This window comes from Microcebus murinus, chromosome 16 (genome assembly GCF_040939455.1).
Source record: "Microcebus murinus isolate Inina chromosome 16, M.murinus_Inina_mat1.0, whole genome shotgun sequence".
Lineage (NCBI taxonomy): Eukaryota > Metazoa > Chordata > Mammalia > Primates > Cheirogaleidae > Microcebus > Microcebus murinus.
Window position 1 is genome coordinate 67,879,003 of NC_134119.1, and position 23,874 is coordinate 67,902,876.

At 54.4% G+C, this 23,874-nt stretch overlaps 2 protein-coding genes across 3 annotated transcripts; one reads left to right on the top strand and one right to left on the bottom strand.

The window, feature by feature from the left end:
* Positions 1-580: 580 nt before the first annotated feature.
* Positions 581-5,760, bottom strand: PIH1D1 (PIH1 domain containing 1). 2 transcript variants are annotated; one of them, XM_012754297.3, is made up of 10 exons: positions 5,622-5,760; positions 4,379-4,472; positions 3,982-4,048; positions 3,392-3,571; positions 2,231-2,292; positions 2,057-2,138; positions 1,521-1,656; positions 1,197-1,272; positions 812-955; positions 581-703 (listed from the first exon to the last, which is right to left on the bottom strand). In XM_012754297.3, exons 2-10 carry the CDS (start codon positions 4,466-4,468, stop codon positions 662-664), a joined length of 879 nt encoding a protein of 292 aa, XP_012609751.2. In that variant the 5' UTR covers positions 4,469-4,472; positions 5,622-5,760; the 3' UTR covers positions 581-661. The 2 variants fall into 2 exon arrangements, with proteins under 2 accessions (XP_012609751.2, XP_012609752.2); XM_012754298.2 differs by lacking the exon at positions 5,622-5,760 and adding an exon at positions 5,386-5,458.
* On the top strand, positions 5,645-22,494 carry ALDH16A1 (aldehyde dehydrogenase 16 family member A1). The gene is made up of 17 exons (XM_012754283.3): positions 5,645-5,772; positions 11,848-11,950; positions 12,310-12,436; positions 13,023-13,201; positions 13,290-13,367; positions 14,699-14,880; positions 14,972-15,124; positions 15,549-15,734; positions 15,967-16,062; positions 16,282-16,418; positions 16,598-16,703; positions 16,801-16,931; positions 17,507-17,674; positions 17,850-18,051; positions 21,185-21,370; positions 21,644-21,766; positions 22,228-22,494. The coding sequence occupies exons 1-17, from the start codon at positions 5,683-5,685 to the stop codon at positions 22,387-22,389; spliced, it is 2,409 nt and encodes an 802-aa protein (XP_012609737.2). The 5' UTR covers positions 5,645-5,682; the 3' UTR covers positions 22,390-22,494.
* Positions 22,495-23,874: the final 1,380 nt, after the last annotated feature.

Below are 23,874 nucleotides of genomic sequence, written 5' to 3' on the forward strand. Positions count from 1 at the left end.
AGCTCTTGGGAGGCCGAGGCGGGCGGATTGCTCAAGGTCAGGAGTTCAAAACCAGCCTGAGCAAGAGCGAGACCCCGTCTCTACTATAAATAGAAAGAAATTAATTGGCCAACTGATATATATATAAAAAATTAGCCGGGCATGGTGGCGCATGCCTGTAGTCCCAGCTACCCGGGAGGCTGAGGCAGAAGGATCACTCGAGCCCAGGAGTTTGAGGTTGCTGTGAGCTAGGCTGACGCCATGGCACTCACTCTAGCCTGGGCAACAAAGCGAGACTCTGTCTCAAAAAAAAAAAAAAAAAAAAAAAGGGGAATGAGGGGGCCAGACCACATAGAGCCTCGAGGGTCAGGCTGATAGCCTCGGGCCTTCTCCCAGGGGAGCTGGGGAGCCACAGGAGGGCAGTGAGCCGAGAAGAGGTCAACTCTGGGGCCCTGGGGAGAACTAATGAGGGGAGAGACTAGAGGATCCAGGGGAAAGGAGGAGGCCTGGGCTGGGGCAGTGACCTCTATGGGACTCTAGGGCCACAGCACAATGTCCCTCTTCCTTCCCACTCCCCACATACCACTAGCCAGAAACAGAAGAGAGGCAAAAATCTTTATTTCAATTTTAGGGAAGCCACTGGCCCATTCTCCACATCTGGAAGCACAGGGAGACACCCTGGTCAGGAAGGCACGGACAGAAGGGGCATGGCCACCATCAGTTGCTAAGGCAAGAGAAAAAAGAGAATAAGGACTCAGGACCTAGAAGTCCAGTCCCCACCCCCTGACCGAGGAGTCCAGGCCCCACACTTCCCTTTCCTTTCCCCCAGCACCTTTCTCTTCCGGTGGAAGGCTGCCCTGCTCTCATCAGAGTTGACCCGCAGGGGGATGTAGGCATCCAGGTGATACAGCTGCTGGGGGCCCCGCATCACCAGGCGGTTCTCCCCAATCTCCAGCGACAGCCCCAGTGCTCCATCCTGGGGATACAGTGGAATCAGCCCGCCCTCCCCAGCAACAGAGCCATAACAACATGGACCAGGCACAGTGGCCTCACATGCTGGGAAAGCACCAGACGGTGGCCCTGTTGGGCTCATGGGACAGAGGAGGCAGCTCACGCAGGTCTGCCAACAGCCCGTCCTTACTCTCCCACTCTCCCTCAGAGACAGGCCCTGGCCATTCCGGACCTCATTCTCCTGCTCCGGTCGAGCGTGCACTCACCAGTTTGGGGAGGTCAATTTCGGCCAACAGGAGGTCAGGGGCTTCCAGCCAGAGGTTCAGGTGAGGCTTCTCGGGGCTGAGGAGGAACAAGGGCCAGAATCGACGACAGCTGCCAGGTCGTTCGTTGCCTGTGCCTGGCATGCTGCTCCCTTTCTCCCTCCAACCAAGCCTACTGGCCCAGGACACCTTCCCAGTCAGGAGTTCTTTCCTCCCTCCCTGGGTTCCGAGGGCCCCAGGGCATCGCCCAGCGAGGATTGAGGGAGGGATTCAGAAAAGCGTTGGGGAGACATTAGACATCAGACAGGGGATCCACTGAAGGCTCACCCTTCCTCATCTCTCCTGGAGTCGGGCGAGTCCAGGTTCCCCAGCTCCTGGATTCTAGGACCAGGACGCTGCCGGGAGCGAATGTTCTGCTGGGAGATGGAGCCCAGGAAAGTGCGGTTCTTCAACATGCGCCATTCTGAGTCAAAGATCACATAGGTCAAGGTTCCCTTTGCTCTCTCAGGAGCTATTGCACAGCCAAGAGAGGCTTCGCCCCCTTCCTGGACGCCCAGGGTCTGACCGCACCCCCAAGCTTGGCCCCAGGAAGCCCGCCCACCGTAGCCCCGCCCTTCAAGATATGCCCCTCAAGATGCTCTAGCTCCGCCTCTCCCAGGTTGTCCAGACTCCGCCCCTTGTCTGGAATCCCAAGCCTGGCCCCGCCCCCTCACTTCGGGAAGCTCCACCCCCTCCCTGGAATCGCAACCTCTAGAACAGGCGCTGAGAAAATCCCAGCCCAAGTTACCCCACGTCTCCCGAGGGTGGCCCCCAAACCGCATGTGGCTCCACTCCTTCCCAACGGCCCAGGCCCCGCCCCTCACCCGGATTCAGCTGCAGGCTGTATTTGTCCTCAAGGCCCTCCCTGGCGATGGTGATCACCAGCTCCCGCAAGAAATCGCTGTTCTAGGAGTGAGAGAGAGGAAGAGACGCGGTGGGGCTAGGGGTGTGGAGGAAGAGACCCTTGCCCAGGTCTCACCCACAGCCCCGCCCCCAACCTGCATCCTCCGGTAGAAGTCGCTGTTGACAGCTACGTCGTAGGCGGTACAGCCCTGGCCTTCTGCGGGGAGAGAAAGGGGGTAAGACCCCCCAGCCCAGACACAGACTAGGATAAAAACATTCAGCGCCAGCAGCTACGAGAACCAGAGACCCAGAGATATTAAGGAAGTGAGAGCTCGACACACTTTCCACTCTGGACTCTCAGACCAGCCTTCTCCGCGGTCTCCAGTCTCTCCTTCTTTGGTCCATCCCTACAGGGTCGCTAGAGCTGACCCCGTCCCTGGCCTGCTCACAGCTGTCCTCAGATTCCTAGCGCCTCTCAAACGAAGGTCTGAGTCCCGCAGCCTGGTGTTGGGGGGCTGGTGTGGTCTCCCACCTCTGGAGAGAAAGTTCATTTCTCCTCAAGCCACCCTGGATTACTAGCCAACTTGATCCAATCATTCTCTCCTGGCTCTGGGCCCCTCGGTCCCCTCTGCCTAGAACCCTCTTCTCTGTGTTTGCCTGATGAACTCTTTCTGTGTCTTCAATTCTTATCCAACATCTTGTCCAGGAAACCTTCCCTGACCCCTCCAAGTGGGTCGAGAGCCTCCCAGGACTGTGCTGGGCAGCACGAATCCATATTGAAACTGCACTGGTCTCCTTCGGCCCCATCGGTGACAGGGAGTTTCTGAAGGGTGGAATCCAGGTTTGGTAGGTCCTTGTTCCCCAGGGCACTGTCTAAAGCTTGGTCCCAGGAGCCATCAAAAGGCACATGTGAAATGAAAAAAAAAAAAAAAAAAAGGAAACAGAGATAGAAAAGGGACAGAGGTGAGACAAGGCAGAGATGGGGACAGGAAGAAAGAGCAGAGGAGATAATGGAGATGAGAGAGAGCTGACCCAGGACTAAAGCCACATCAGCAAATGCTCAACGAGCACTCTGCCAGGCCTCCACAGTGCCAGAGTGGGCCATGGAGAAGTGCTAGCCTGGCCAGGTAGCAGAACCAGGACGGCCCAGGTGCCAGGTGCCCAGGAGGTAAGGGATATACCACAGAGAAAAGGGTCAGATCAGATGGCCAGATTCCTGAGACTTGAGCGAAAAGGGTCTTTGGCCCTAGATTCTTGGGTTCTAGGGAAGAAGGGACCTATGGGGCTAGACTCCTGGGTCCTCTTAGGGCACTGACTTGCATCCAGTTCGGCATGAGGCTCTCCCAGACTCATGGGGATGCGAAACCCAGCTTGGTCCTCCTCCAGCATTTGAAGAAGCTCATCCTCGGTCACGTCAGCTGGAGGAGGGATGGAGGCAGAGTGACAGATGTTGATGAAAACCTTCCCTTCCGATGAGTTGGTCTTTATGCAGAAACCTGGTGGGAGTGAGTTTGTCTTGACCATCTGTCTCTGCACAAGTCTCAGTCTCCACCCATCCTCCCCAGTCTCTGTCCCTTTCCCTCTTTTGCTCTGTCGCCCTCTCTGTGGGTCTCTATCCCCCTCTTTCTGGGTCTGTTCCCCTCCCCTGAAACCTCTGACCTTCTTCCTATCTTTGAATCTGTCCCCCTAGCCACTCTTGGTCTCTGTCTTCCACCTCTTCTCTTCGGATTAGTGTCCCTGGGTGACTGTTTGTGGGTGTCTGTTTACCCAACCCGCGTCCCAGTCCTTTATATCCCATTATTCTGCCTTTTTCCTTCCTCCTCTCTCTCTGTCCCCTTCCCCAGGTCTCCATGCCCCCTCTGTCTGGGATTCTATCCCTCTCTCTCTGGGTTTCTGTCTTTCTCACCAGGCTGCGGTTGGATTTGTGTAGATTCTGGTCTGGTTGTCTGGGCTTGCTGGAGCTCCTTGGAGGCCTGTGTGAAGGAAAACCACCTCCATGTTTAGAGTCTGTGCTATCAGACCCCCCTTTAAGGGGTGCCTCAAACTTTTGGGAGCAATTCTTATGTATGAGAATGTATACATAACGAAAGAAATTAGAGAGTCTAGGTCCCCTTCCTCCTTTGAGGAGACCAACCCCATTTCTTTCAGAGCCTAGCAAACTTGGAGCCAAGTAACTACAATTCCCATAAGCCCCGTTGCCACCCTAGTGCATTCTGGGAACTGTAGTCCCATTTTTGAGCACCCCTCCCCCCCCAAAAAAATCCCCGAATACCCAAGGATCCAGGAGTCTGGTCACTTTGCACCTGCAGGAGCAGCTCCTCGAATCGTGCCGTCTCAGCACCCATCGTCTCTGCCTCGCTTAACTCCGGTGCCAGCAGCTGCGAGTTCGCCATGGCCCTGGGAAAGAGACGTAGGCGTCCTCAGCACCCTCGACGTAGGGGCCTTTCCCAGGATCCGAACTCGGGTGCCTGTTCCTAGGCCTCAATCGACTCCGATACCCACTATTCTGTTCAAAAACCTAAGACTGGCCGGGCGCGGTGGCTCACGCCTGTAATCCTAGCTCTCTGGGAGGCCGAGGCGGGTGGATCGTTGCAGCTCAGAAGTTCAAGACCAGCCTGAGCAAGAGCGAGACCCCGTCTCTACTAAAAATTTAAAAAAAAAAAAAAAACAAAAACAAACAAAAAAAAAAACGTTAATTGGCCAACTGAAAATGGAAAAAAAAAAGGAATAAAAAAAAATTAAAAAAAAAAAAAAAAAAAACCTAAGACTTTAGGCTGAGACTACAGTTCCATCCCAGACCAGACACCGTCGTCGGATCCGTTGGGAATCAATATTACTAGATGCATCCTCTGTCCTACGTGCCCAATGTGTAAATGAAAGCCACACATCCGGTCTCTGTGTAACCATGGCACTAGAGTAGGCCACACTTCCGCGGAGCCCAACGCTCATTCACAAGCCGGCAGCGCGTTACCGACAAGCCACGCCTCCTCCCCTCAACCAATCAAAACTAAATCCCTAGCCTGAGCACTGAAAGCCACACCTCCGTTCTTCTGACAACCACTGCAAGCCAGGTTACTGTGCAGTCAGGGCCATACTGACTGCCATACTTCACACTTCCAAAACCTTAATTTCAATGTCCATCCTAAAAGACTCCCTTTTTTCCTCCCAACTCCCTCATTTTACAGACGAAAGACTCCCTTATCTTTGAATTATCACTTCATCCCAAATCTAGATCCGGATTCCCAGTAAATGTAATTCTCACTGAAAGGTGCACTTCCTGTCCCCAATATAAGGTAGTGGGAAGACACACCATACGTCCAACCTTCTCAATTCGGACCCACACATTTCGGGTCTCCCCTTCCTCCCCGCTTTGAGGAGTACGCATGCTCCAAACGACATTTCCCAGCGCGGGCAAGCCTATGGGTGGGTTCTTCGGGTCCTAAACCGGGAGAGTGGGTGGGGCTACGCGCTACAGTTACTGTAGCCCCGCCCCTTCACACTGGTCCCGCCCCTTTGGGCTGGAGGGGGCGGTGTCACCCTTCGGACCTCACGGTTCCCTTGGGCAGAGTGCCCCGAAGTCCTCCGTGGAAAGCGGTCCGGGCGGGCGATGGCTGCGACGCGTGTAGGGCCCCGCGCGCGCGAGATCTTCACCACGCTGGAGTACGGACCCGCGCCGGAGAGCCACGCATGCGCACTGGTGAGAGCCTGCCTGGCGGGTGCTGCCGGCTCCCTTCCCCAGGCCAGGGGGGTCCAGCTTTGCGCGGGGACTCCCGTCATCCACCGCGGCGGCTCGGCAACTCCGCCCCGCTCAGCTATCGGGATTCCAGCCGCCCGTTAGGACCCTGCCCTCTAGAACGTTTTCTGGAGCCTTCGCGGCTGCTGCCTGTTAGCCCCATCGTCTCTAGTAGTTCTTTTGCCCCTCGATCTTGAAATCCCCACGATGTTTCTGTGATTCCTGAGAACCTCGCAAGTGGCCCTTTGTGATTGATTCCTCAGGGCCCCACAGACTCTTCCGGGATCCCCCGGGACTCAGAATTCCTGTGGGGGATTCGATCACCCGGAGACCTACAGAGCTTCCGCGGAGTCCCCGTGGTGCCTGGGCCTTCAAAACTTGTGAGGCTCATGTGATCTCATGGGAACTCTCAGAACTCCAGAATGCAGCAGAACTTCCCGTCATTACTTAACAGCCCCTCCGAATACCCCATGAGGCTCCCGTGATTCCTCTGGCTCTCAGGATGCCCCCCAGTAATCCTCATGAGGCTCCCCTGATCCCTCGGGGCTCCTCAGAACCTCCCTAGGACTCCCGTGGCCCCACAGGGGCAAGAATTCCCTCGTGGGCCTCTCCTGACCCCCCAGGGTCCTCCAGCACCCAGCACAAGGAGTCGGGAGGCGAGTGCAGTGGACCGAGTGGAAGAGCGGAGGCTGGGGCCTGGCGCAGGCTGTGCAGTTGGAGAGGAGGGCATAGCGAATAGGGTTTCTGGAATGAGAGGGCAAGGACTGGCCCGGGGATTCTGGGTCTGTGACTTGGTGGTTGTCCCCGCATAGTCAACCGGGTAGGAGCATTGGAGGAAAGACGCCAAGCTCAATAGTGACATGGCGAGAGTGTGAGAGACCTGTGGACAGTTGGAGTAGTGTACAGTAGTCAAATGCCACTTGGGCCTGTGCCTCAGGACTGACAGTTGAGCTGGAGACAGAGACCTGGGAGTTGCCAATGTAGAAAGATAATTGAACTTGTGGGAGTGACTAGAGATATTGAAGACTGAGATAAAAGGTTTTGAGACAAAGTGCAGAGAATTCTTATACTTGGAGGGTGGTTAGAGATTAAATGTCCTAAAATAGCAATAATGTGATTATAGCTTATATTTATTGGATGCCTTCTATGTGCCAGCCTCCATGGCATGATGTCATTTAATCACCCGAACTGAGAGGAATTACTGTCATTATTTTCATGATAGCACACAGAGGCTTGAAGAGGTAGGTCATTTTCCCACAATCCATACACTTTATTTATTTATTTTTGTGACAGTCTCATTTTGTTGCTCAGGGTAGAGTGAATGCCATGGCATCAGCCTAGCTCACAGCAAACTCAAACTCCTGGGCTCAAGCAATCCTGCCACCTTAGCCTCCCAAGTAGCTGGGACTATAGGCATGTGCCACCAAGTAGCTGGGACTATAGGCATGTGCCACCAAGTAGCTGGGACTATAGGCATGCACCACCATGCCCAACTAATTTTCTCTCTCTCTCTCTCTCTCTATATATATATATATATATATATATATATGTATATATATATATTATTTGGCCAATTAACTTCTATTTGTAGTAGAGACTGGGTCTCCCTCTTGCTCAGGCTGGTTTCAAACTCCTGACCTCGAACAATCCGCCCGCCTTGGCCTCCCAGAGTGCTAGGATTACAGGCATGAGCCACTGCGGCCGGCCAATCCATACACTTTAAAAGAAGTCAAGCTGGCCGGGCACAGTGGCTCACACCTGTAATCCCAGCATTTTGAGAGGCAGAGGAGGCAGAAGGATCACTTGAGGCCAGGAGTTCAAGACCAGCCTGGGCAACATAGCCAGACCACGTCTCTACGAAAACAATTTAAAAATTAGCCAGGCAAGGTAGTGTGCACCTATAGTCTTAGCTACCTGGAAGGCTGAGGCAGGAGGATCACTTGGGCCCAGGAGTTTGAGGTTGCAGTGAGCTATGATCACACCACTGTTCTCCAGCCTGGGCAGCAGCAAAATTGTGTCTCTAAAGAATAAAAATAAAAAGAGAAGTGAAGCTGACATTTGGACTCAAGCCCCTGGATTCCAGACCCATGGACTCTTCCCCACCAGCAAAATTCTCAACCTTACAGCCTACGGGCTAGACTCAACCAACAAACATTTTTGTTTTCTTTGGCTTGAACTTTATTTTTGAAAATATGGATTACTGGATTGATACCATGTAAACATTCAGCTTCTCTTGCAAAGAAAATTCCAACATCTGACAACCCTTGGCTTGAATTCCCTGACAAAACTCATCTGGAACCAATAGTGACTGTCTGTTCTTAGGCTCCTAGTCTCTAGTAGGCTTCTTCTCACGTGTACATGGCCTCCCAAGACCCTGTGGACATGCTTTTGGGATTTTGTTTTCCTTTTGGAGGAAATTTTTCCAACTTACACAGAGTCATTCATGTTTATTTGTCAACTCCCAAGTAGCCATGACTCAGCTTCAACAATCATCAACATTTGGTTCAATGTTATTTCCCCTCTTTTCTTTTTTCTTTTTTTTTTTTTAAGGGGGTAATTTAAACAAATCCCAGATGTCACATTATTTTCTCATAAATATTTAAATCCTTTGTTTTTTAGAGACAGGGTCTTACTCTGTCACCCAAGGCTGGAGTACAGTGGCGCAATAATAGCTCACTGCAACCTTGAATGCCTGCCTGGGCTCAGGCGATCCTCCTGCCTCAGCCTCCCCAGTAGCTGAGACTACAGGTGTGTGCCACCACACACACCACACCCTGATAATTTTTTTATTTTTTGTAGAAATGGGGGTCTCACTATGTTGTCAGGCTGGTCTCCAACTGGCCTCCTCAGCCTCCCAGAGTGCTGCGATTACAACAGAAAGCAACGTATTTTATTACAGAACTACTATGTTGTTATCACACTTAACATGAACAGTCATTCTTTAATATCATCTAATGTCCAGTTCATGTTCTAGTATCCCTATTTCAAAAATATCTCTTTCTCCATGAGCATTTGACTTTGAAACTTCTAAGTGATCTTTTTGCTTTAAAGAGAAATGAGGCCGGGCGTGGTGGCTCACCCCTGTAATCCTAGCACTTTGGGAGGCCGAGGCGGGCGGATTGCTCAAGGTCAGGAGTTCGAAACCAGCCTGAGCGAGACCCCATCTCTACCAAAAATAGAAATAAATTAATTGACCAACTAAAAATATATATATACAAAAAATTAGCCGGGCATGGTGGCGCATGCCTGTAGTCCCAGCTACTCGGGAGGCTGAGGCAGGAGGATCGCTGAGCCCTGGAGATTGAGGTTGCTGTGAGCCAGGCTGACGCCACGGCACTCACTCTAGCCTGGGCAACAAAGTGAGACTCTGTCTCAAAAAAAAAAAAAAAAAGAGAAACGAGAAGGGGCTGGGCGTGGTGGCTCACGCCTGTAATCCTAGCACTCTGGGAGGCCAAGGCAGGCAGATTGCCCGAGGTCAGGAGTTCAAGACCAGCCTGAGTGAGACTCCATCTCTACTAAAAATAGAAAGAAATTAATTGGCCAACTAAAAATATATACACCAAAAAAAAAAAAAAAAAATTACCCAGGCATGGTGGTGCATGCCTGTAGTCCCAGCTACTCGGGAGGCTGAGGCAGGAGGATCGCTTGAGCCCAGGAGTTTGAGGTTGCTGTGAGCTAGGCTGATGCCACGGCACTCACTCTAGCCCGGGCAACAGAGTGAGACTCTGTCCCCCCCAAAAAAAGAGAGAAACGAGAAGGGCCAGTTGGCAGGGGAAGAGAAAATATGGCGTCAGGCATGCTAAGAGAGTCTATGAAGGAGAAAGTGGACTATATGCCTCGGATTTAGCAACAGAGGAGACATGACCAGGGAGAAAAGGAAATGTGGAGCAGATGTGGGGGATGAGATGCAATAAAATTAACAGCAAGTTTTATAGGAGCGCTGCTCTGAGCATGTGATCTGCATTGATTCATTGAATCCTCGCCACAGCCCTGTGACGTAGGGAAAGACTATGATTAGCCCCAGATTCCAGATGGCTTAGCAGAGGCAGAATCTGTAAATCCCTGGCTAAGGGTTCGCATCAGAGAAGTCCCAGAGCCAAGATTGAGACCCAGGGCCCCTAACTCCAGGGACTCCACCACAGGCTACCCCTCTGCAACACGTGTGCACCATGCCTTGGACTCACTTAGACATGTCTCAGCCAAATAGGCTGCACCTGGCAAGGCAGCATTAGGCCTCTGTCTTCTGTGGGGATCCCCCATCGCTCCCCCAAGTGATGACAGCTGAGATAGGAGAGAACAAGATCACGTAGGTGGGTGTGGAAGCCTCCTGGCTTAGGAGCCCCACATCCCAGGAAAAAGTTACCACTAGATCTAGTCCCATGGGCATTGTTGCAGGGTGCTGGCCAGGGACATGCGCAGTTAGGAGAATGCAGAGCCCTCCGCCCCTTTTTTTTTTTTTTTTTAAGAGACAAGGTCTTGCTCTGGCTCAGGCTGGTTTGGAATTCCTGGGCTCAAGCGATCCTCCTGCCTCAGCTTCCCAAGTAGCTCGGAAGACAGGCACGCATCACCATGCTTGGCTAATTTTTTCTATTTTTAATAGAGACAGGGTCTTGCTCTTGCTCAGGCTGGTCTTGAATTCCTGACTTCAAGCAATCCTCCCACCTTGGCCTTCCAGAGTGCTAGGATTATAGGCTTGAGCCACCATGCTTAGCCCCTGCTGGGTGTTCGTTGGTGGTGCATCTCCAGCCTTCCCAGTCCAGGTTATGGACCAATCTGTGCTCAACGTCACTTAATAACACAGCTGAATTATGTCACGTTTCCAGGGAAACAGAAACTTAACCTGTGCTCATTTCATCATTTCTCCATGCAGGAAAAAAAGTTTCACTCACTCATTTATTTATTTATTTATTTTTTTTTTAAGCAGTGTCAAACTCTATTGTCCAGGCTGGAGTGCAGTGGCATCATCATAGCTCACTACAACCTCAAAGTCTTAGACTTAAGCAATCCTCCTGCCTCAGCCTCCTGAGTAGCTAGGACTATAGCACATACCACCATGCCAGCTAATTTTTCTATTTTTTTTGTAGAAACAGGTCCTCACTACATTGTTCAAGCTGGTCTCAAAACTCCTGACCTCAAGCGATCCTCCTGCCTTGACCTCCCAAGTGCTAGGATTACAGGATTTAGCCACTGCGCCCAGTTGGATTTCATTACTCTTTTGTTGACATTCTCTGTGTTTAAAAGTCAATAAGACATCTCCCATGTGTTGCTGGCAGGAATGTAAAATGGTGCCAGTACTGTAGGAAACAGCAGTAAGTTACACAAAGAGTTACCACACAGTCCAGCAATTCCACTCCTAGTTATAGACCCTGAAGGAAATGGAAATATATGTCCAAACAAAATTTTGTACGTGAGTACTCACAGCAGCCCTACTCACAATGACCAAAGGCAGAAATACCCCAAATGCCCGCCAATGTACAAATGCGTAAACAATGGGGTGGGTCTATGCAATGAAATATTTTTCAGAGGTAAAAAGAAAGGAAGTTCTGATGTGTGCTCCAGTGTGGATAGACCTTGCAAACATTGTGCTAAGTGATAGAAGCCAGTCACAGAAAGATCACATATTATATGACCATCTTTATAAGAATTATCCAGAACAGACAAATCCATAGAGACTGGAAGCAGATGAGTGGTTGCCAGGGGCTGGGAGGAAGGGAGAGTAGGGAGGAAGGGTAGTGACTGCTTAGTGGGTACAGGGTTTCCTTTTGGTATGATGAAAATGTTCTAGAACTAGACAGTGGTGATGGTTGCACAACATTGTGAATGTACTAAATACCACTGAATTTTACACTTTAAAATGGTTAAAATGGTGACTTTTAAGTTATGTGTATTTTACCACATTTTTTTTAAGACAGTAGGAAGAAAACAATTAGTTGATGGGGCAAAGGGGGATAGCTATTCCTTCCCAGAGGATTCTTGGTAGGGATTGAGCTGCCCCAGCTCTTCCCAGCCCCTTTTCCAAACTGCCTCTTCCACCCCCAGGCCTGGCTGGACACCCAGGACCGGCTCTTGGGCCACTATGTAAATGGGAAGTGGTCAAAGCCAGAACACAGGAATTCAGTGCCATGCCAGGATCCCATCACAGGTAGGAGATGTCCCCCAGTCACTGGGGGAGGGGAGACATCTGTGCCCTCTAGCCAGAGCCACCAGTCACACCCATTCCCTTTGCTGGGGACCTTGAGGGCAGGGAGCAGGTGGTACTGGGGGGGTGCTGAGATTTCTGGTTCCTCTTGATAACTGTCATCCCAGTTGTGATTTCTAGTCCCCTATGGAGGCTTTTTGCACTTGCTGTCCACAAAATCCTTTCCTTGCCCATGGGAGACCATCAACGCCAAGACCAGTGACAAAACTGAGACCCAGAGTGGGGCTGGGGACCAGCTTTACTGCTGAGGGCCGCTCCCAGGCTCCTGCAGTTCTGACATGGACCCCCACTTTTCTCCCCAGGAGAGAACTTGGCCAGTTGCCTACAGGCACAGGCTGACGATGTGGCTGCAGCCGTGGAGGCAGCCAGGACCGCATTTGAGAGCTGGAGCCGACTCCCTGGGGCCGTCCGGGCCCAGCACCTGTCTAGGTGATGCCACTGAGCTGTGGGCGAGAGGTGGGGAGGGACTTCATCCCCAGCATTGACTTGACACTATGAGAACAAAGACTATTTCCCAAGAGCCACTGAATGAATTGGCAGCTAAGGCTCATATTCCCAGTATGCAGTAGGAGCCAAAATACCCATTTCCCACTATTCACGGGGACCCACAGTGACAAAGCCTCTATTTCCCAGAATATCCTTGGGACTTATGGGGCTCCATTTCTCAGCAATTCAGTGGGGCTAGTGAACCCCCAAAACCATTTTCTAGCTGCTTTGGGAGCAGCTAGAGACAAAGATTCCATTTCCCAAAATGCAATTGAGATTAGAAGCTAAGACTCAATTTCCCAGCATCTTTGGGGGTTTACCAGTGGCCAAGACCCTTACACAGCATCCCCAGGGATTGTGTTTCCTCAACTACACTTCCCATAAATCTTCAGTGCCCTTTGCCCCCTGGCAAGTGGTGGGGATACCCCAGGGGTTCATGGGGATTGTAGTCCAGGTATATGAGTACAGACCAGGACTCTCACCAGCCATTGGGCATTGGGGTCTGACCATCCCCTTGCTTTGTCCTCAGGCTGGCCAAGGTGATCCAGAAGCACCAGCGGCTGCTGTGGACCCTGGAATCCCTGGTTACTGGACGGGCCGTTCGAGAGGTTCGAGATGGGGATGTCCAGTTGGCCCAGCAGTTACTTCACTACCACGCAGTCCAGGCATACACCCAGGAGGAGGCGCTGGCAGGCTGGGAGCCCATGGGTGAGAACCTGCAGTCTTGGCCCCCAGCCCCATCCTCCTGCATGACCCCACAGTACCAGCCCCAGTCACCTCATTGTTTTCCACACAGGAGTAATTGGCCTCATCTTGCCATCTACGTTCTCCTTCCTTGAGATGATGTGGAGGATTTGCCCTGCCCTGGCTGTGGGTAAGTGATGGGCTGGGGCCCAACTCCTGGATCTGAGAAAGGACGGGCTGGGGACCTGGCCCCTGGGTCTGAGGGAGGAAGGGCTGGGGACATGGACCCCTGGGTCTGAGGGAGGAGGGGCTGGGGACATGGACCCCTGGGTCTGAGGGAGGAGGGGCTGGGGACATGGACCCCTGGGTCTGAGGGAGGAGGGCTGGGGACCTGGCCCCCTGGGTCTGAGGGAGGAGGGGCTGGGGACATGGACCCCTGGGTCTGAGGGAGGAGGGGCTGGGGTAGGGTGGCCCAGACCTGTAGGTCTAATGGAAGAGGGATTGAAGGAGCCTGGACCCCTGGATCTGGGGGAGGAGAGAGTGGGGACCCAAAACCCTGAGTCTGAGGGAGGAGGGGCTGGGGGGTCTGGACTCCTGGGTCTGAGGGAGGAGGGGCTGGGGACAGGACCCCTGGGTCTGAGGGAGGAGGGGCTGGGGCTGGACCCCTGGGTCTGAGGGAGGGAGGTGACTGGGGGGGGACCCCTGGGTCTGAGGGAGGAGGGGCTGGGGCTGGACCCCTGGGTCTGAGGGAGGAGGGGACTGGAGGGGGACCCCTGGGTCTGAAGGAGGAGGGGACTGGGGGGGGACCCCTGGGTCTGAGGGAGGAGGGGCTGGGGACATGGACCCCTGGGTCTGAGGGAGGAGGGGACTGGGGGGGACCCCTGGGTCTGAGGGAGGAGGGGACTGGGGTGGGACCCCTGGGTCTGAGGGAGGAGGGGCTGGGGACATGGACCCCTGGGTCTGAGGGAGGAGGGGACTGGGGGGGACCCCTGGGTCTGAGGGAGGAGGGGACTGGGGGGGGGACCCCTGGGTCTGAGGGAGGAGGGGCTGGGGACATGGACCCCTGGGTCTGAGGGAGGAGGGGCTGGGGACATGGACCCCTGGGTCTGAGGGAGGAGGGGACTGGGGGGGACCCCTGGGTCTGAGGGAGGAGGGGACTGGGGGGGGACCCCTGGGTCTGAGGGAGGAGGGGCTGGGGACAGGACCCTGGGTCTGGGGAGGAGGGGCTGGGGACATGGACTCCTGGGTCTGAGGGAGGAGGGGACTGGGGGGGGACCCCTGGGTCTGAGGGAGGAGGGGCTGGGGACATGGACCCCTGGGTCTGAGGGAGGAGGGGACTGGGGGGGACCCCTGGGTCTGAGGGAGGAGGGGCTGGGGCTGGACCCTGGGTCTGAGGGAGGAGGGGCTGGGGCTGGACCCCTGGGTCTGAGGGAGGAGGGGCTGGGGCTGGACCCCTGGGTCTGAGGGAGGAGGGGCTGGGAGCCTGGACTCCTGGGTCCTCGAGCTGCCCTCCTTCCCCAGGCTGCACTGTGGTGGCCCTTGTGCCCCCGGCCTCGCCGACACCCCTCCTCCTGGCCCAGCTGGCAGGGGAGCTAGGCCCATTCCCAGGAATAGTCAACGTGATCAGTGGCCCTGCCTCCCTGGGGCCGGTGCTGGCCTCCCAGCCTGGAGTCCAGAAGGTGGCCTTCTGTGGAGCCCTCGAGGTATCTTCAGGGCTGGGAGTGGGGTGGGACGCAGCTGGGGTCCCAGTGGCTCCTCCAGCAGCTGACTCTGGGAGGGGGTCGTGTCCCTCAGGAAGGACGTGCCCTTCGGCGGGCCCTGGCAGGCGAGGGGGCCGAGCTGGGCCTGGCTCTGGGGGCGGAGGCGCTGCTGCTGCTGAGCGACGCCGCGGATGTGGACTCGGCCGTGGAGGGCGTGGTGGACGCAGCCTGGTCCGACCGAAGCCCGGTGAGACGCGTGCACCTGTGTCCCTTATCCAGACCTTGGGGGCCCGAGTCTCATTTTAATTTTCAGTTCTCTGGGTCCTAAAACTCTGCTTTACTCATTGCACATCCGGGAATCCTCCCCTCGAGTTTCTAAATCTCCATGTCCCTGCTCTCCTGGCCTTGCACAGTTGGGGGCTCTGTGTCCCTTGTTCTTTGGGACTCCGTTTGTTTGTTTGTTTGTTTTTCCTGCATGTCCATGTCCCTAGTTTTCCAATCTTGATCTTCATTCTTCAAGTTACTAACTTTCTGTGACTCCACATTCTGCCCTGGGTTTGGTCCTTGGCCACTTGATGACCCTCCTCCGTCCCTGGGTCTCAGCCCTCTATGGGGACCTGTCTTCCCATCTGCCCTGGGTTTGCCCACCCTGATGCAACTTTTCCTAACAGGGGGGCCTCAGGCTCCTCGTCCAGGAGTCTGTGTGGGAGGAAGCCATGAGGCGGCTCCAGGCGCGGATGGAGCGGCTCCGGAGTGGCCGAGGGCTGGACGGGGCCGTGGACATGGGGGCCCGGGGGACTGCCGCTCGTGAGCTGGCCCAGCGCTATGTGCGTGAGGCCCAGAGCCAGGGTGCGCAGGTGAGCCAGGGGCAGAGTCTCTGCGGTGACGGCAAAGGAGGGGCCTAGAGGCCTCCCTCCTGGGTCTGAGGGAGGAGGGGACAGGGGCCTCCAACTTGTAGGTCTGGGAGAGGAGGGGCCGGAGGCAGGGATTATTGGGTCTGAGGGAGGAGGGGCTGGGGGCCTGGACTCCTGGGTCTGAGTAGAAGGGGACTGGAGGGGGACTTCTAGATCTAGTTCTCTCCCTCCCTAGGTGTTCCAGGCCGGCGACGTGCCTTTAGACAGCCCATTCTATCCCCCAACCTTGGTCTCCGACCTGCCCCCAGCCTCCCCGTGTGCCCAGGCAGAGGTGAGCCCCTGAGAGTCCCCAGGGTCCTAGTTCATCCAGGCGTCCTCAGCCAGCGGGGGGGGGGGGGCATCACCACCAGACCCACAGAAGCCCCTGGGGTGACCGTGACTGTGTGACCTGGGCCTGGGGGCTGCTGACTGCTGCAGGCTCGTCCCCTGACCGGCAGGGTACTGCAGGGAGGAGCTGGCCAGGCCCACTGAGCTCCCATACCCCTTGCAGGTGCCATGGCCTGTGGTCGTGGCTTCCCCTTTCCGCACAGCCAAGGAGGCGCTGGCCTTGGCCAACGGGACGCCCCGGGGGGGCAGTGCCAGCGTGTGGAGCGAGAGGCTGGGGCAGGCGCTGGAGCTGGGCTACGGGTCAGTCGGTGCCGCTGGGGCACAAGGGGCGGCCCGTGGGCACGGCCCGACCTCCCACTCTTTCCCTCAGTCTCGCTGTCCCCCGTCTCCCTTCTCCTGGGTTTCTCTGCCCCCTTCATTTGCTCACCTCCCCCTCCTTTCCGTTTTCCTCTCCCTGATGTCTCCATCTCCCCTCACAGGCTCCGGGCGGGCACGGTCTGGATCAACAGCCACGGCCTCAGAGACCCTGCAGTGCCCACCGGGGGCTGCAAGGAGAGCGGGTCGTCCTGGCACGGGGGCCCTGATGTGAGCACACCCCCTCCCGTCCCCACCCGCGCCCCCTCGACGCTTGCAACCCACCTTGTGCCCACCTCGCTTCATTTTGACACTGTCCCTCGCACAGGGGCTGTATGAGTACCTGCGGCCCTCAGGGACTCCTACCCGGCTCTCCTACCTGTCCAAGGACCTGAACTATGATACATTTGGCCTCGCTGTGCCCTCAACCCTGCCGGCCGGGCCTGAAACAGGGCCCACGTGAGTTGTCCCAGAGGCTGGTGGTCTGGGGGTGTGGAAGAAGTTACGTCAGGTACCCCCGTGGATGGGAGGGTTGGAGGGACGTTCATTCAAGCCATCTGGTGGGGTCCTGGTCTTGCCGAGTATTGTATTCTGGGTCTCATGGCCTCCTATAATCCGCCATCCCAGGCCTGGTAAGACTCAGTTCTGCAACATAAAGGTCTGTGCTCTCCAAGAAGCTCATGGGAGCAGGAGTTTGAGGTCCCCAGAGGCTTATGGAAGCAGGAGTTTGGGGTCCCCAGAGGCTCATGGGAGCAGGAGTTTGGGGTATCCCAGAGGCTCATGGCAGTGGGAGTTTGGGGTCCCCAGAGGTTCATTGCAGCATGAGTTTGAGGTATTCCAGAGGCTCATGGGAGCAGGAATTTGGGGTATCCCAGAGGCTCATGGAAGCAGGAGTTTGGGGTCCCTTAAAGGCTCATAGGAGCAGGAATTTGGGGTCCCCCAGAGGCTCATAGGAGCCGAGGTGGCCCATCCAATGGGGTGGAACACAGCATCTGAGCAGGATCCAGGACCCCTTCCTGCCTCACCCACTGCAGCCCAGCACCCCCCTATGGGCTCTTCGTTGGAGGCCGTTTCCAGGCTCCTGGGGCCCGGAGCTCCAAGCCCATCCAGGATGCGGTTGGCAACCTCCATGGCTACGTGGCTGAGGGCGGAGCCAAGGATATCCGAGGTGCTGTGGAGGCTGCTCACCAGGCTGCCTCTGGGTAAGAGTGTCACATGGGAAAGCCTGGGGTCATGGGGTGGCCAAGAGGGTAGTCTGGGACCCCCAATGGTTGGTGGGCTGGGGACCTGGGCCCCTAGGGTAGGGCTGTGGACAGAATGTGGTATCTGGGAGGAACCAGGACCAGGACTCGGCCTGTGTGCGTTGTGTGCCCACAGCTGGGCGGGGCAGTCACCGGCGGCCCGTACGGCCCTGCTGTGGGCCCTGGCAGCCGCGCTGGAGCACCGGGAGTCCGCCCTGGCCTCGAGGCTGGAGAGGCAGGGAGTGGAGCTCAAGGCTGCCAAGGCGGAGGTGGAGCTGAGTGTGAGACGACTTCGGACCTGGGGTGCCCAGACCCAGGCCCAAGGCCAAACCCTGCAGGTGAGAGGGGCCTGTGGGCAGGTGGACAGGGACAGAGCACGCAGTCGGGGTCCGGGTCAGAGCAAAGGCTCTGAAATAAGCTTGGGCTGGCTCCTGGCTGCACGATCGTCAGCAAGTGGCTTCACGTCTCTGTGCCTCAGTTTCCTCATCTGCAGTGGGCACATGGCCCACCTCAGAGAATCAATTTAGTGGGCCATAACCATATCTACTTACTTACTTATTTGTTTTAGAAATGGGGATCTTGGGGGGGAAGGGCATTTATTGAAACCTTAAAATTTGTGCCCCCATAATATGCCGAAATAAAAAAAAAAAAGAAAAGAAAAGAAATGGGGATCTTGCTATGTTGCCCAGGCTAGAGTACACTGGTGTGATCAGAGCTCACTGCAGCCTCGAACTCCTGGACTCAAGCGATCCTCTTGTCTCATCCTCCCAACTAGCTGGGACTATAGGCCTATACCACTGCATGCACCTGGCTTTCTTTTTCCCTGGGAGCCCATGGCAGAATACCTGGCTTTTTTTTTTTTTTTCAACAAAAGATAATAGGATAGAAAACATACCATGCTTCCCCGAAAATAAAACAGGGTCTTATATATTTTTTTTTCCTCAAGAAGACACCCTAGGGCTTATTTTCAGGGGATGTGTTATTTAAGTACGGTACAACAGTCTACATTTATTCAAATATAGTTCAGTTGTGTTCTTCTGGAACATCATCATAACTCTCCAAACCCTGAATTCCATCCTGAATTTCTTGCGACTGTATTTCCTTTAGAACCATTGGCCCCAATCTCTCCTGTGGAGCAATAGAGCTCTCATGGGGCAGATGAGAAGGGCTGCTCATCTTCTTTCCCGCTCCTCCACGAAATGCATGGGTTGTGCAGATGCGCTGTGGAGCCACGCCCATCACTAGGGCTTATTTTCGGGGTAGGGCTTACATTGCGCAAATGCTTAGAAATCCTGCGAGGGCTTATTTTATGGGTAGGTCTTATTTTCGGGGATACGGTAGAGTGCATGGCACAGAGTGTGACTTCGATAGACTTTGGTTTTGCTTATATACATAACATATGGTTAAATATACATACTGAGGACAGGTGAGGTGGCTCACGCCTATAATCCTAGCACTCTGGGAGGCCGAGGCGGGTGGATTGCTTGAAGTCAGGCGTTCAAGACCAGCCTGAGCAAGAGCGAGACCCCATCTCTACTATAAATAGAAAGAAATTAATTGGCCAACTAATATATATAGAAAAAATTATCCGGGCATGGTGGCACATGCCTGTAGTCCCAGCTACTAGGGAGGCTGAGGCAGCAGGATTGCTTCAGCCCAGGAGTTTGAGGTTGCTGTGAGCTAGGCTGACACCATGGCACTCACTCTAGCCTGGGCAACAAAGTGAGACTCTGTCTTAAATAAAAGAAAAACCAAAAAACCACCATGAGGGTCAGGCACAGTGGCTCACACCTGTAATCCCAGCTACTTGGGAGGATCACTTGAATCAAGGAGTTCAAGACCACCCTGGACAACATAGTGAGACCTCTGACTCTAAGAAAGTAAAAATTAAAAATAAAATGCATATAGAAATGCAAATGACCCAGAATAACTAAGATGAGAAAGCTGGGAAAGCTAACTGCCAAATATCAAGACTTTCTATAAAGCTACATTAATCAAGAGAGTGAGTTATTGGTACAAGGTCAGTCCAATAAATCAGAACAGAAGAGAGAGTCTAGGCTGGGTGCGGTGGCTCACGCCTGAATCCTAGCACTCTGGGAGGCCGAAGTGGGAGGTTTGCTTGAGGTCAGGAGTTTGAGACCAGCCTGAGCAGGAGTGAGACCCCGTCTCTACTACAAATAGAAAGATTAGCCAGGTGTGGTGGTGCGCACCTGTAGACCCAGGGACTCATGAGGCAGAGGCAGGAGGATCACTTGAGCCAAGGAGTTTGCTAGGCTGACACCACAGCACTCTAGTTTGGGTAACAAAGCAAGATTCTGTCTCAAAAAAAAAAAAAAGAGAAACAACCACAGTGAGATCACTAATGCACCTAAATGGCTAAAATTTAAAAGACCGATGATATGAAGTGTTGGTGAGGATGTGGAGGAACTGGAACTCTCACATGCCCTGTGGGAGTGTGAAATGACACAACCACTTTGAAAAGCAGTTTGGCAGTTTCCAGAAAACAGAAACATACTTTCACATGGAACCCGGCCATGATTCCTAGTTATTTGCCTAGATAAAATTAATTCCTAGGTTTTAACCCAAGAGAAATGAAAGCATGTAACCAAAAGAAGATTTATGCACAAATGTTCATAATAATAATGTTCACCATTATTCAAAATGGTCCCAAACTGGAAGCAACCCAAATATCCCACAGTAGGTTAAGAGATAAAACATGGTGGGTCCACAGGACAGAGTCCTACTAGGTAATCAAAGGGAGTGAACGTGCCACCCATGGATAATCGCAAGATAATCACATGAATGAAAGAGGCCAGAGGAAAAGGAATGCAGATCATGTGACTGCAGCGGTAAAATTCTAGAAAATATAAACTAATCTATAGTGAGGGAAAGTAGCCCAGTGGGTTGCCTGAGGACAGAGGGTCTCAAATAGGGCAGGAGGGAAGGATTACCAAGGGACAGGAGGAATAGGGTGAAGTTCATTATCTCACTTGTGACGATAGTTTCACAGATGTGTACATATTGTCAAAATGTACCAAGTTGTACCCTTTAAAATGTGTGCAGGTTAGTGAATGGCAATTATATTCAGTAAAGCTTTTGTGGAAAACACACCTACCAACCAACCCGTGGGCCAGGTTTCGAGCCGTCTGCACACATTCACTCATTTCATCCTAACAACAAATCTGTGAAGTAGACACTGTTATTATTCTCATTTGAAAGATGAGAAACAGTAGCACAGAGAGGTTAATTAACTCCAGCAAGGTCACACAGCTGGTGAGTGGCTGAGCTGGGACTTGAACCCAGGTCCTCTGGCTCCCGAGTTCTGTGCTCTGAACCATCACCTGGTTATAGTATTATTGGAGCTGTCATGGGGAAGCGAAGATGGAGATGAGAGGAGGAAACAAGCAGGCCAATGGAGAAGGCCAGGGCAGTCAGTTTCCCCTGCCCTTGACCCCCCGCCTGTCCCTGCAGGTAGCCGGACTGAGAGGCCCCGTGCTCCGCCTGCGGGAGCCACTGGGTGTGCTGGCTATCGTGTGCCCGGACGAGCGGCCCCTGCTTGCCTTCGTGTCCCTGCTGGCCCCTGCCCTGGCCCATGGCAACACTGTAGTCATGGTGCCCAGCGGGGCCTGTCCCCTGCTGGCCCTGGAGGTCTGCCAGGTACAGTCCCCTGCCTGCCTGCCACCTGTTGCTGCCCCTACAGCCCTTCGGCAGCAGATGAAAGATGCCCCAACACCTGCAGCAGCTTGGCTCTCACCCTACCCTCCTCCATAACCATGGTGACCGCAATCCCAGCATGCAAGCCTTCATCCTCAGGGATGCCCATTCCCTCCAGCCCGGAGCCTTCACCAGTCCATGACCCCAAGCCCATCCCTCCGCAGACACTGACTCCTCACGCTGTCCCCATGCCCTCCCAACCCTCTCCTCCCCTAGGACATGGCCACCCTGTTCCCGGCGGGCCTGGTGAACGTGGTGACAGGAGACCGGGACCACCTGACCCGCTGCCTGGCCTTGCACCAGGACGTCCAGGCCCTGTGGTATTTCGGATCTGCCCAGGTACTCCTTGTGTCACCATCTTTTAGCCTCTTAAACTTCACCAAGGGTCTCCTCCTTTTCTGGAAACATGGCCCTGCCCCTTTGGAGCCCCAGTTGCTAAGGAAGAGGATCTCCTCGGGCACAAGGGCCTGAGAGCCCGCCAGCCCAAAGACCTAATCTAGGTGGACAGCCCGTTGCTAAGGACCACACCCTAGCAACAGAGCCAGAGGCCCACGGTCTACTCTGGTAAACCTCCTCTTGGTAACAGATGGGAACTCCCTGGCCCCCGTTCCATTGAGCATGGGCTATTAAGGGACAGGAAATTCCCCAGCCACAGGGTCAGCCTCTTTTCCCTCAGCATCTGGAAGGCTTGCTTGCTGAGGGCTGAGCCTGAGTCCAGCCTTGGGCCGCTCCTCAGTGACAGTCCTCATTGCGCAGCCAACAGTCTGGTGGCAGTGCTAATCCGCCCCTCCCCATCCCAGGGCTCCCAGTTTGTGGAGTGGGCCTCCGCAGGGAACCTCAAGCCGGTGTGGGTGAGCAGGGGCCTCCCGCGGGCCTGGGAGCAGGAGGCCGAAGGCGCAGGCCCCGAGCTGGGGCTGCGGGCAGCACGCACCAAGGCCCTGTGGCTGCCCATGGGGGACTGATGGCTGCACACCGCCCGCTCCATCCTGGACCCCAACAGACACCAGTCACCTGGAACTTTCCCCTCATGGTCCCCATGGCTTCCAATAAACTCTGCCCAACCCTGACTGTGCCTCTGAGGGGAGAAAGGGACGGAAACTTCTGGTCTATTCTCGGCCTTTGTAGTTCGGAGATTCAGCAGCCCCATGGGTGGCTCCAGTGCGACACAGTCCTGTGAAACAGATGAAGGGGACTCTTTGGTTTCCCTGCTGTGCACGGCCTCAGAATCTGTGCTAATTTTTTCTATTTTTAGTATAGACAGTGTCTCACTGTTGCTGAGGCTGGTCTCAAACTCCCGAGTTCAAGTGATCCTCCCCACCTCGGCCTCCCAGAGTGCTAGGATGACAGGCGTGAGCCACCACGCCAGCCAGGATTCCTGAATTTTTAACCATTAGTTGCCATGAGCCAGTGTGAGCCACTCCAACACTCCAGGGCTTTAGAATCTTTTCTGATGCAGGAAACCCACTCATGCTATCTTAGGATAAAAGAAAATGTTCTGGAAGGCCACTGAGATGCCTTGCAGAAGACAGGGCAGGACACATATCTAGGTATCCCAGGACTTGGCCAGGCAGGAACCAGGGCGGGTCCTTTTTCCATGGGCCACATGATCGCTTGGGTCTTATATCTCTGCCTCTGCTTCGTTCAAATTGTTCTAGCCATGTGACCTTAGGAGAGCTTCTTAAGCCTCTCTGAACCTCAGTTGCCCCATCTGTAAAATGGGGCTCAAAGTTCCAACCTCATTGGGTTGAGTCAGTGATGGGCACCCAGCATGTGCTTAATGATTGTTGGGGATTAGAGGTTGGTTTTGTCCGGAGCTGGCTGCTGGTCAAAATCTCCTTCCCCTGTGTGGGAAGGGGCAGCCTCTTGTGAGTGCTTGGCCTAAGTCGGGTGAGTGAGTACATTACCTCCCCTGCACCTGGATGGTGGGGACACAGGGAGCAGCGAGAGGAGGTGGAGGGAAATCCCGGGGCAGCCCTAGCCTGGCTGGCCAGCTCTGTCCTGGATTATGTGGGCTGCCTTGGCATCCTTCCCATTAACCCTCATGTTGCTCGGACACAGCCAGAGCCAGGTGTGGCAGGTCTATGTGCCACCAGCCCAGTCCCCAGGGGAGGACTGTAGGAAATCCTACTGGCCAGCCTGGGTCAGGTGCCCACTTCTGGTCTACTGTGGTCATCCCTGGCCAGGGGACAGGATCTCCTAAGCTAGTCATCCATCCAGTCAGTGAACTGAGTGCCCATCCTGAGTCAGACACTGTTGTAGGTGCTAGGGGACACAGCCAGGGACAAGACACGGCCTAGCCTCCTGGAGCTGGCGTTCTAGCGACTGAGAGGCATATACATTTCCTATCAGTGCTGTAACAAATTGCTACAAATTTAGCAGCTCACATTTGATTATCTTACAGCTCCGGAGATCAGAAGTCTGAAATGGGTTTCATTAAGCTGAAGCCC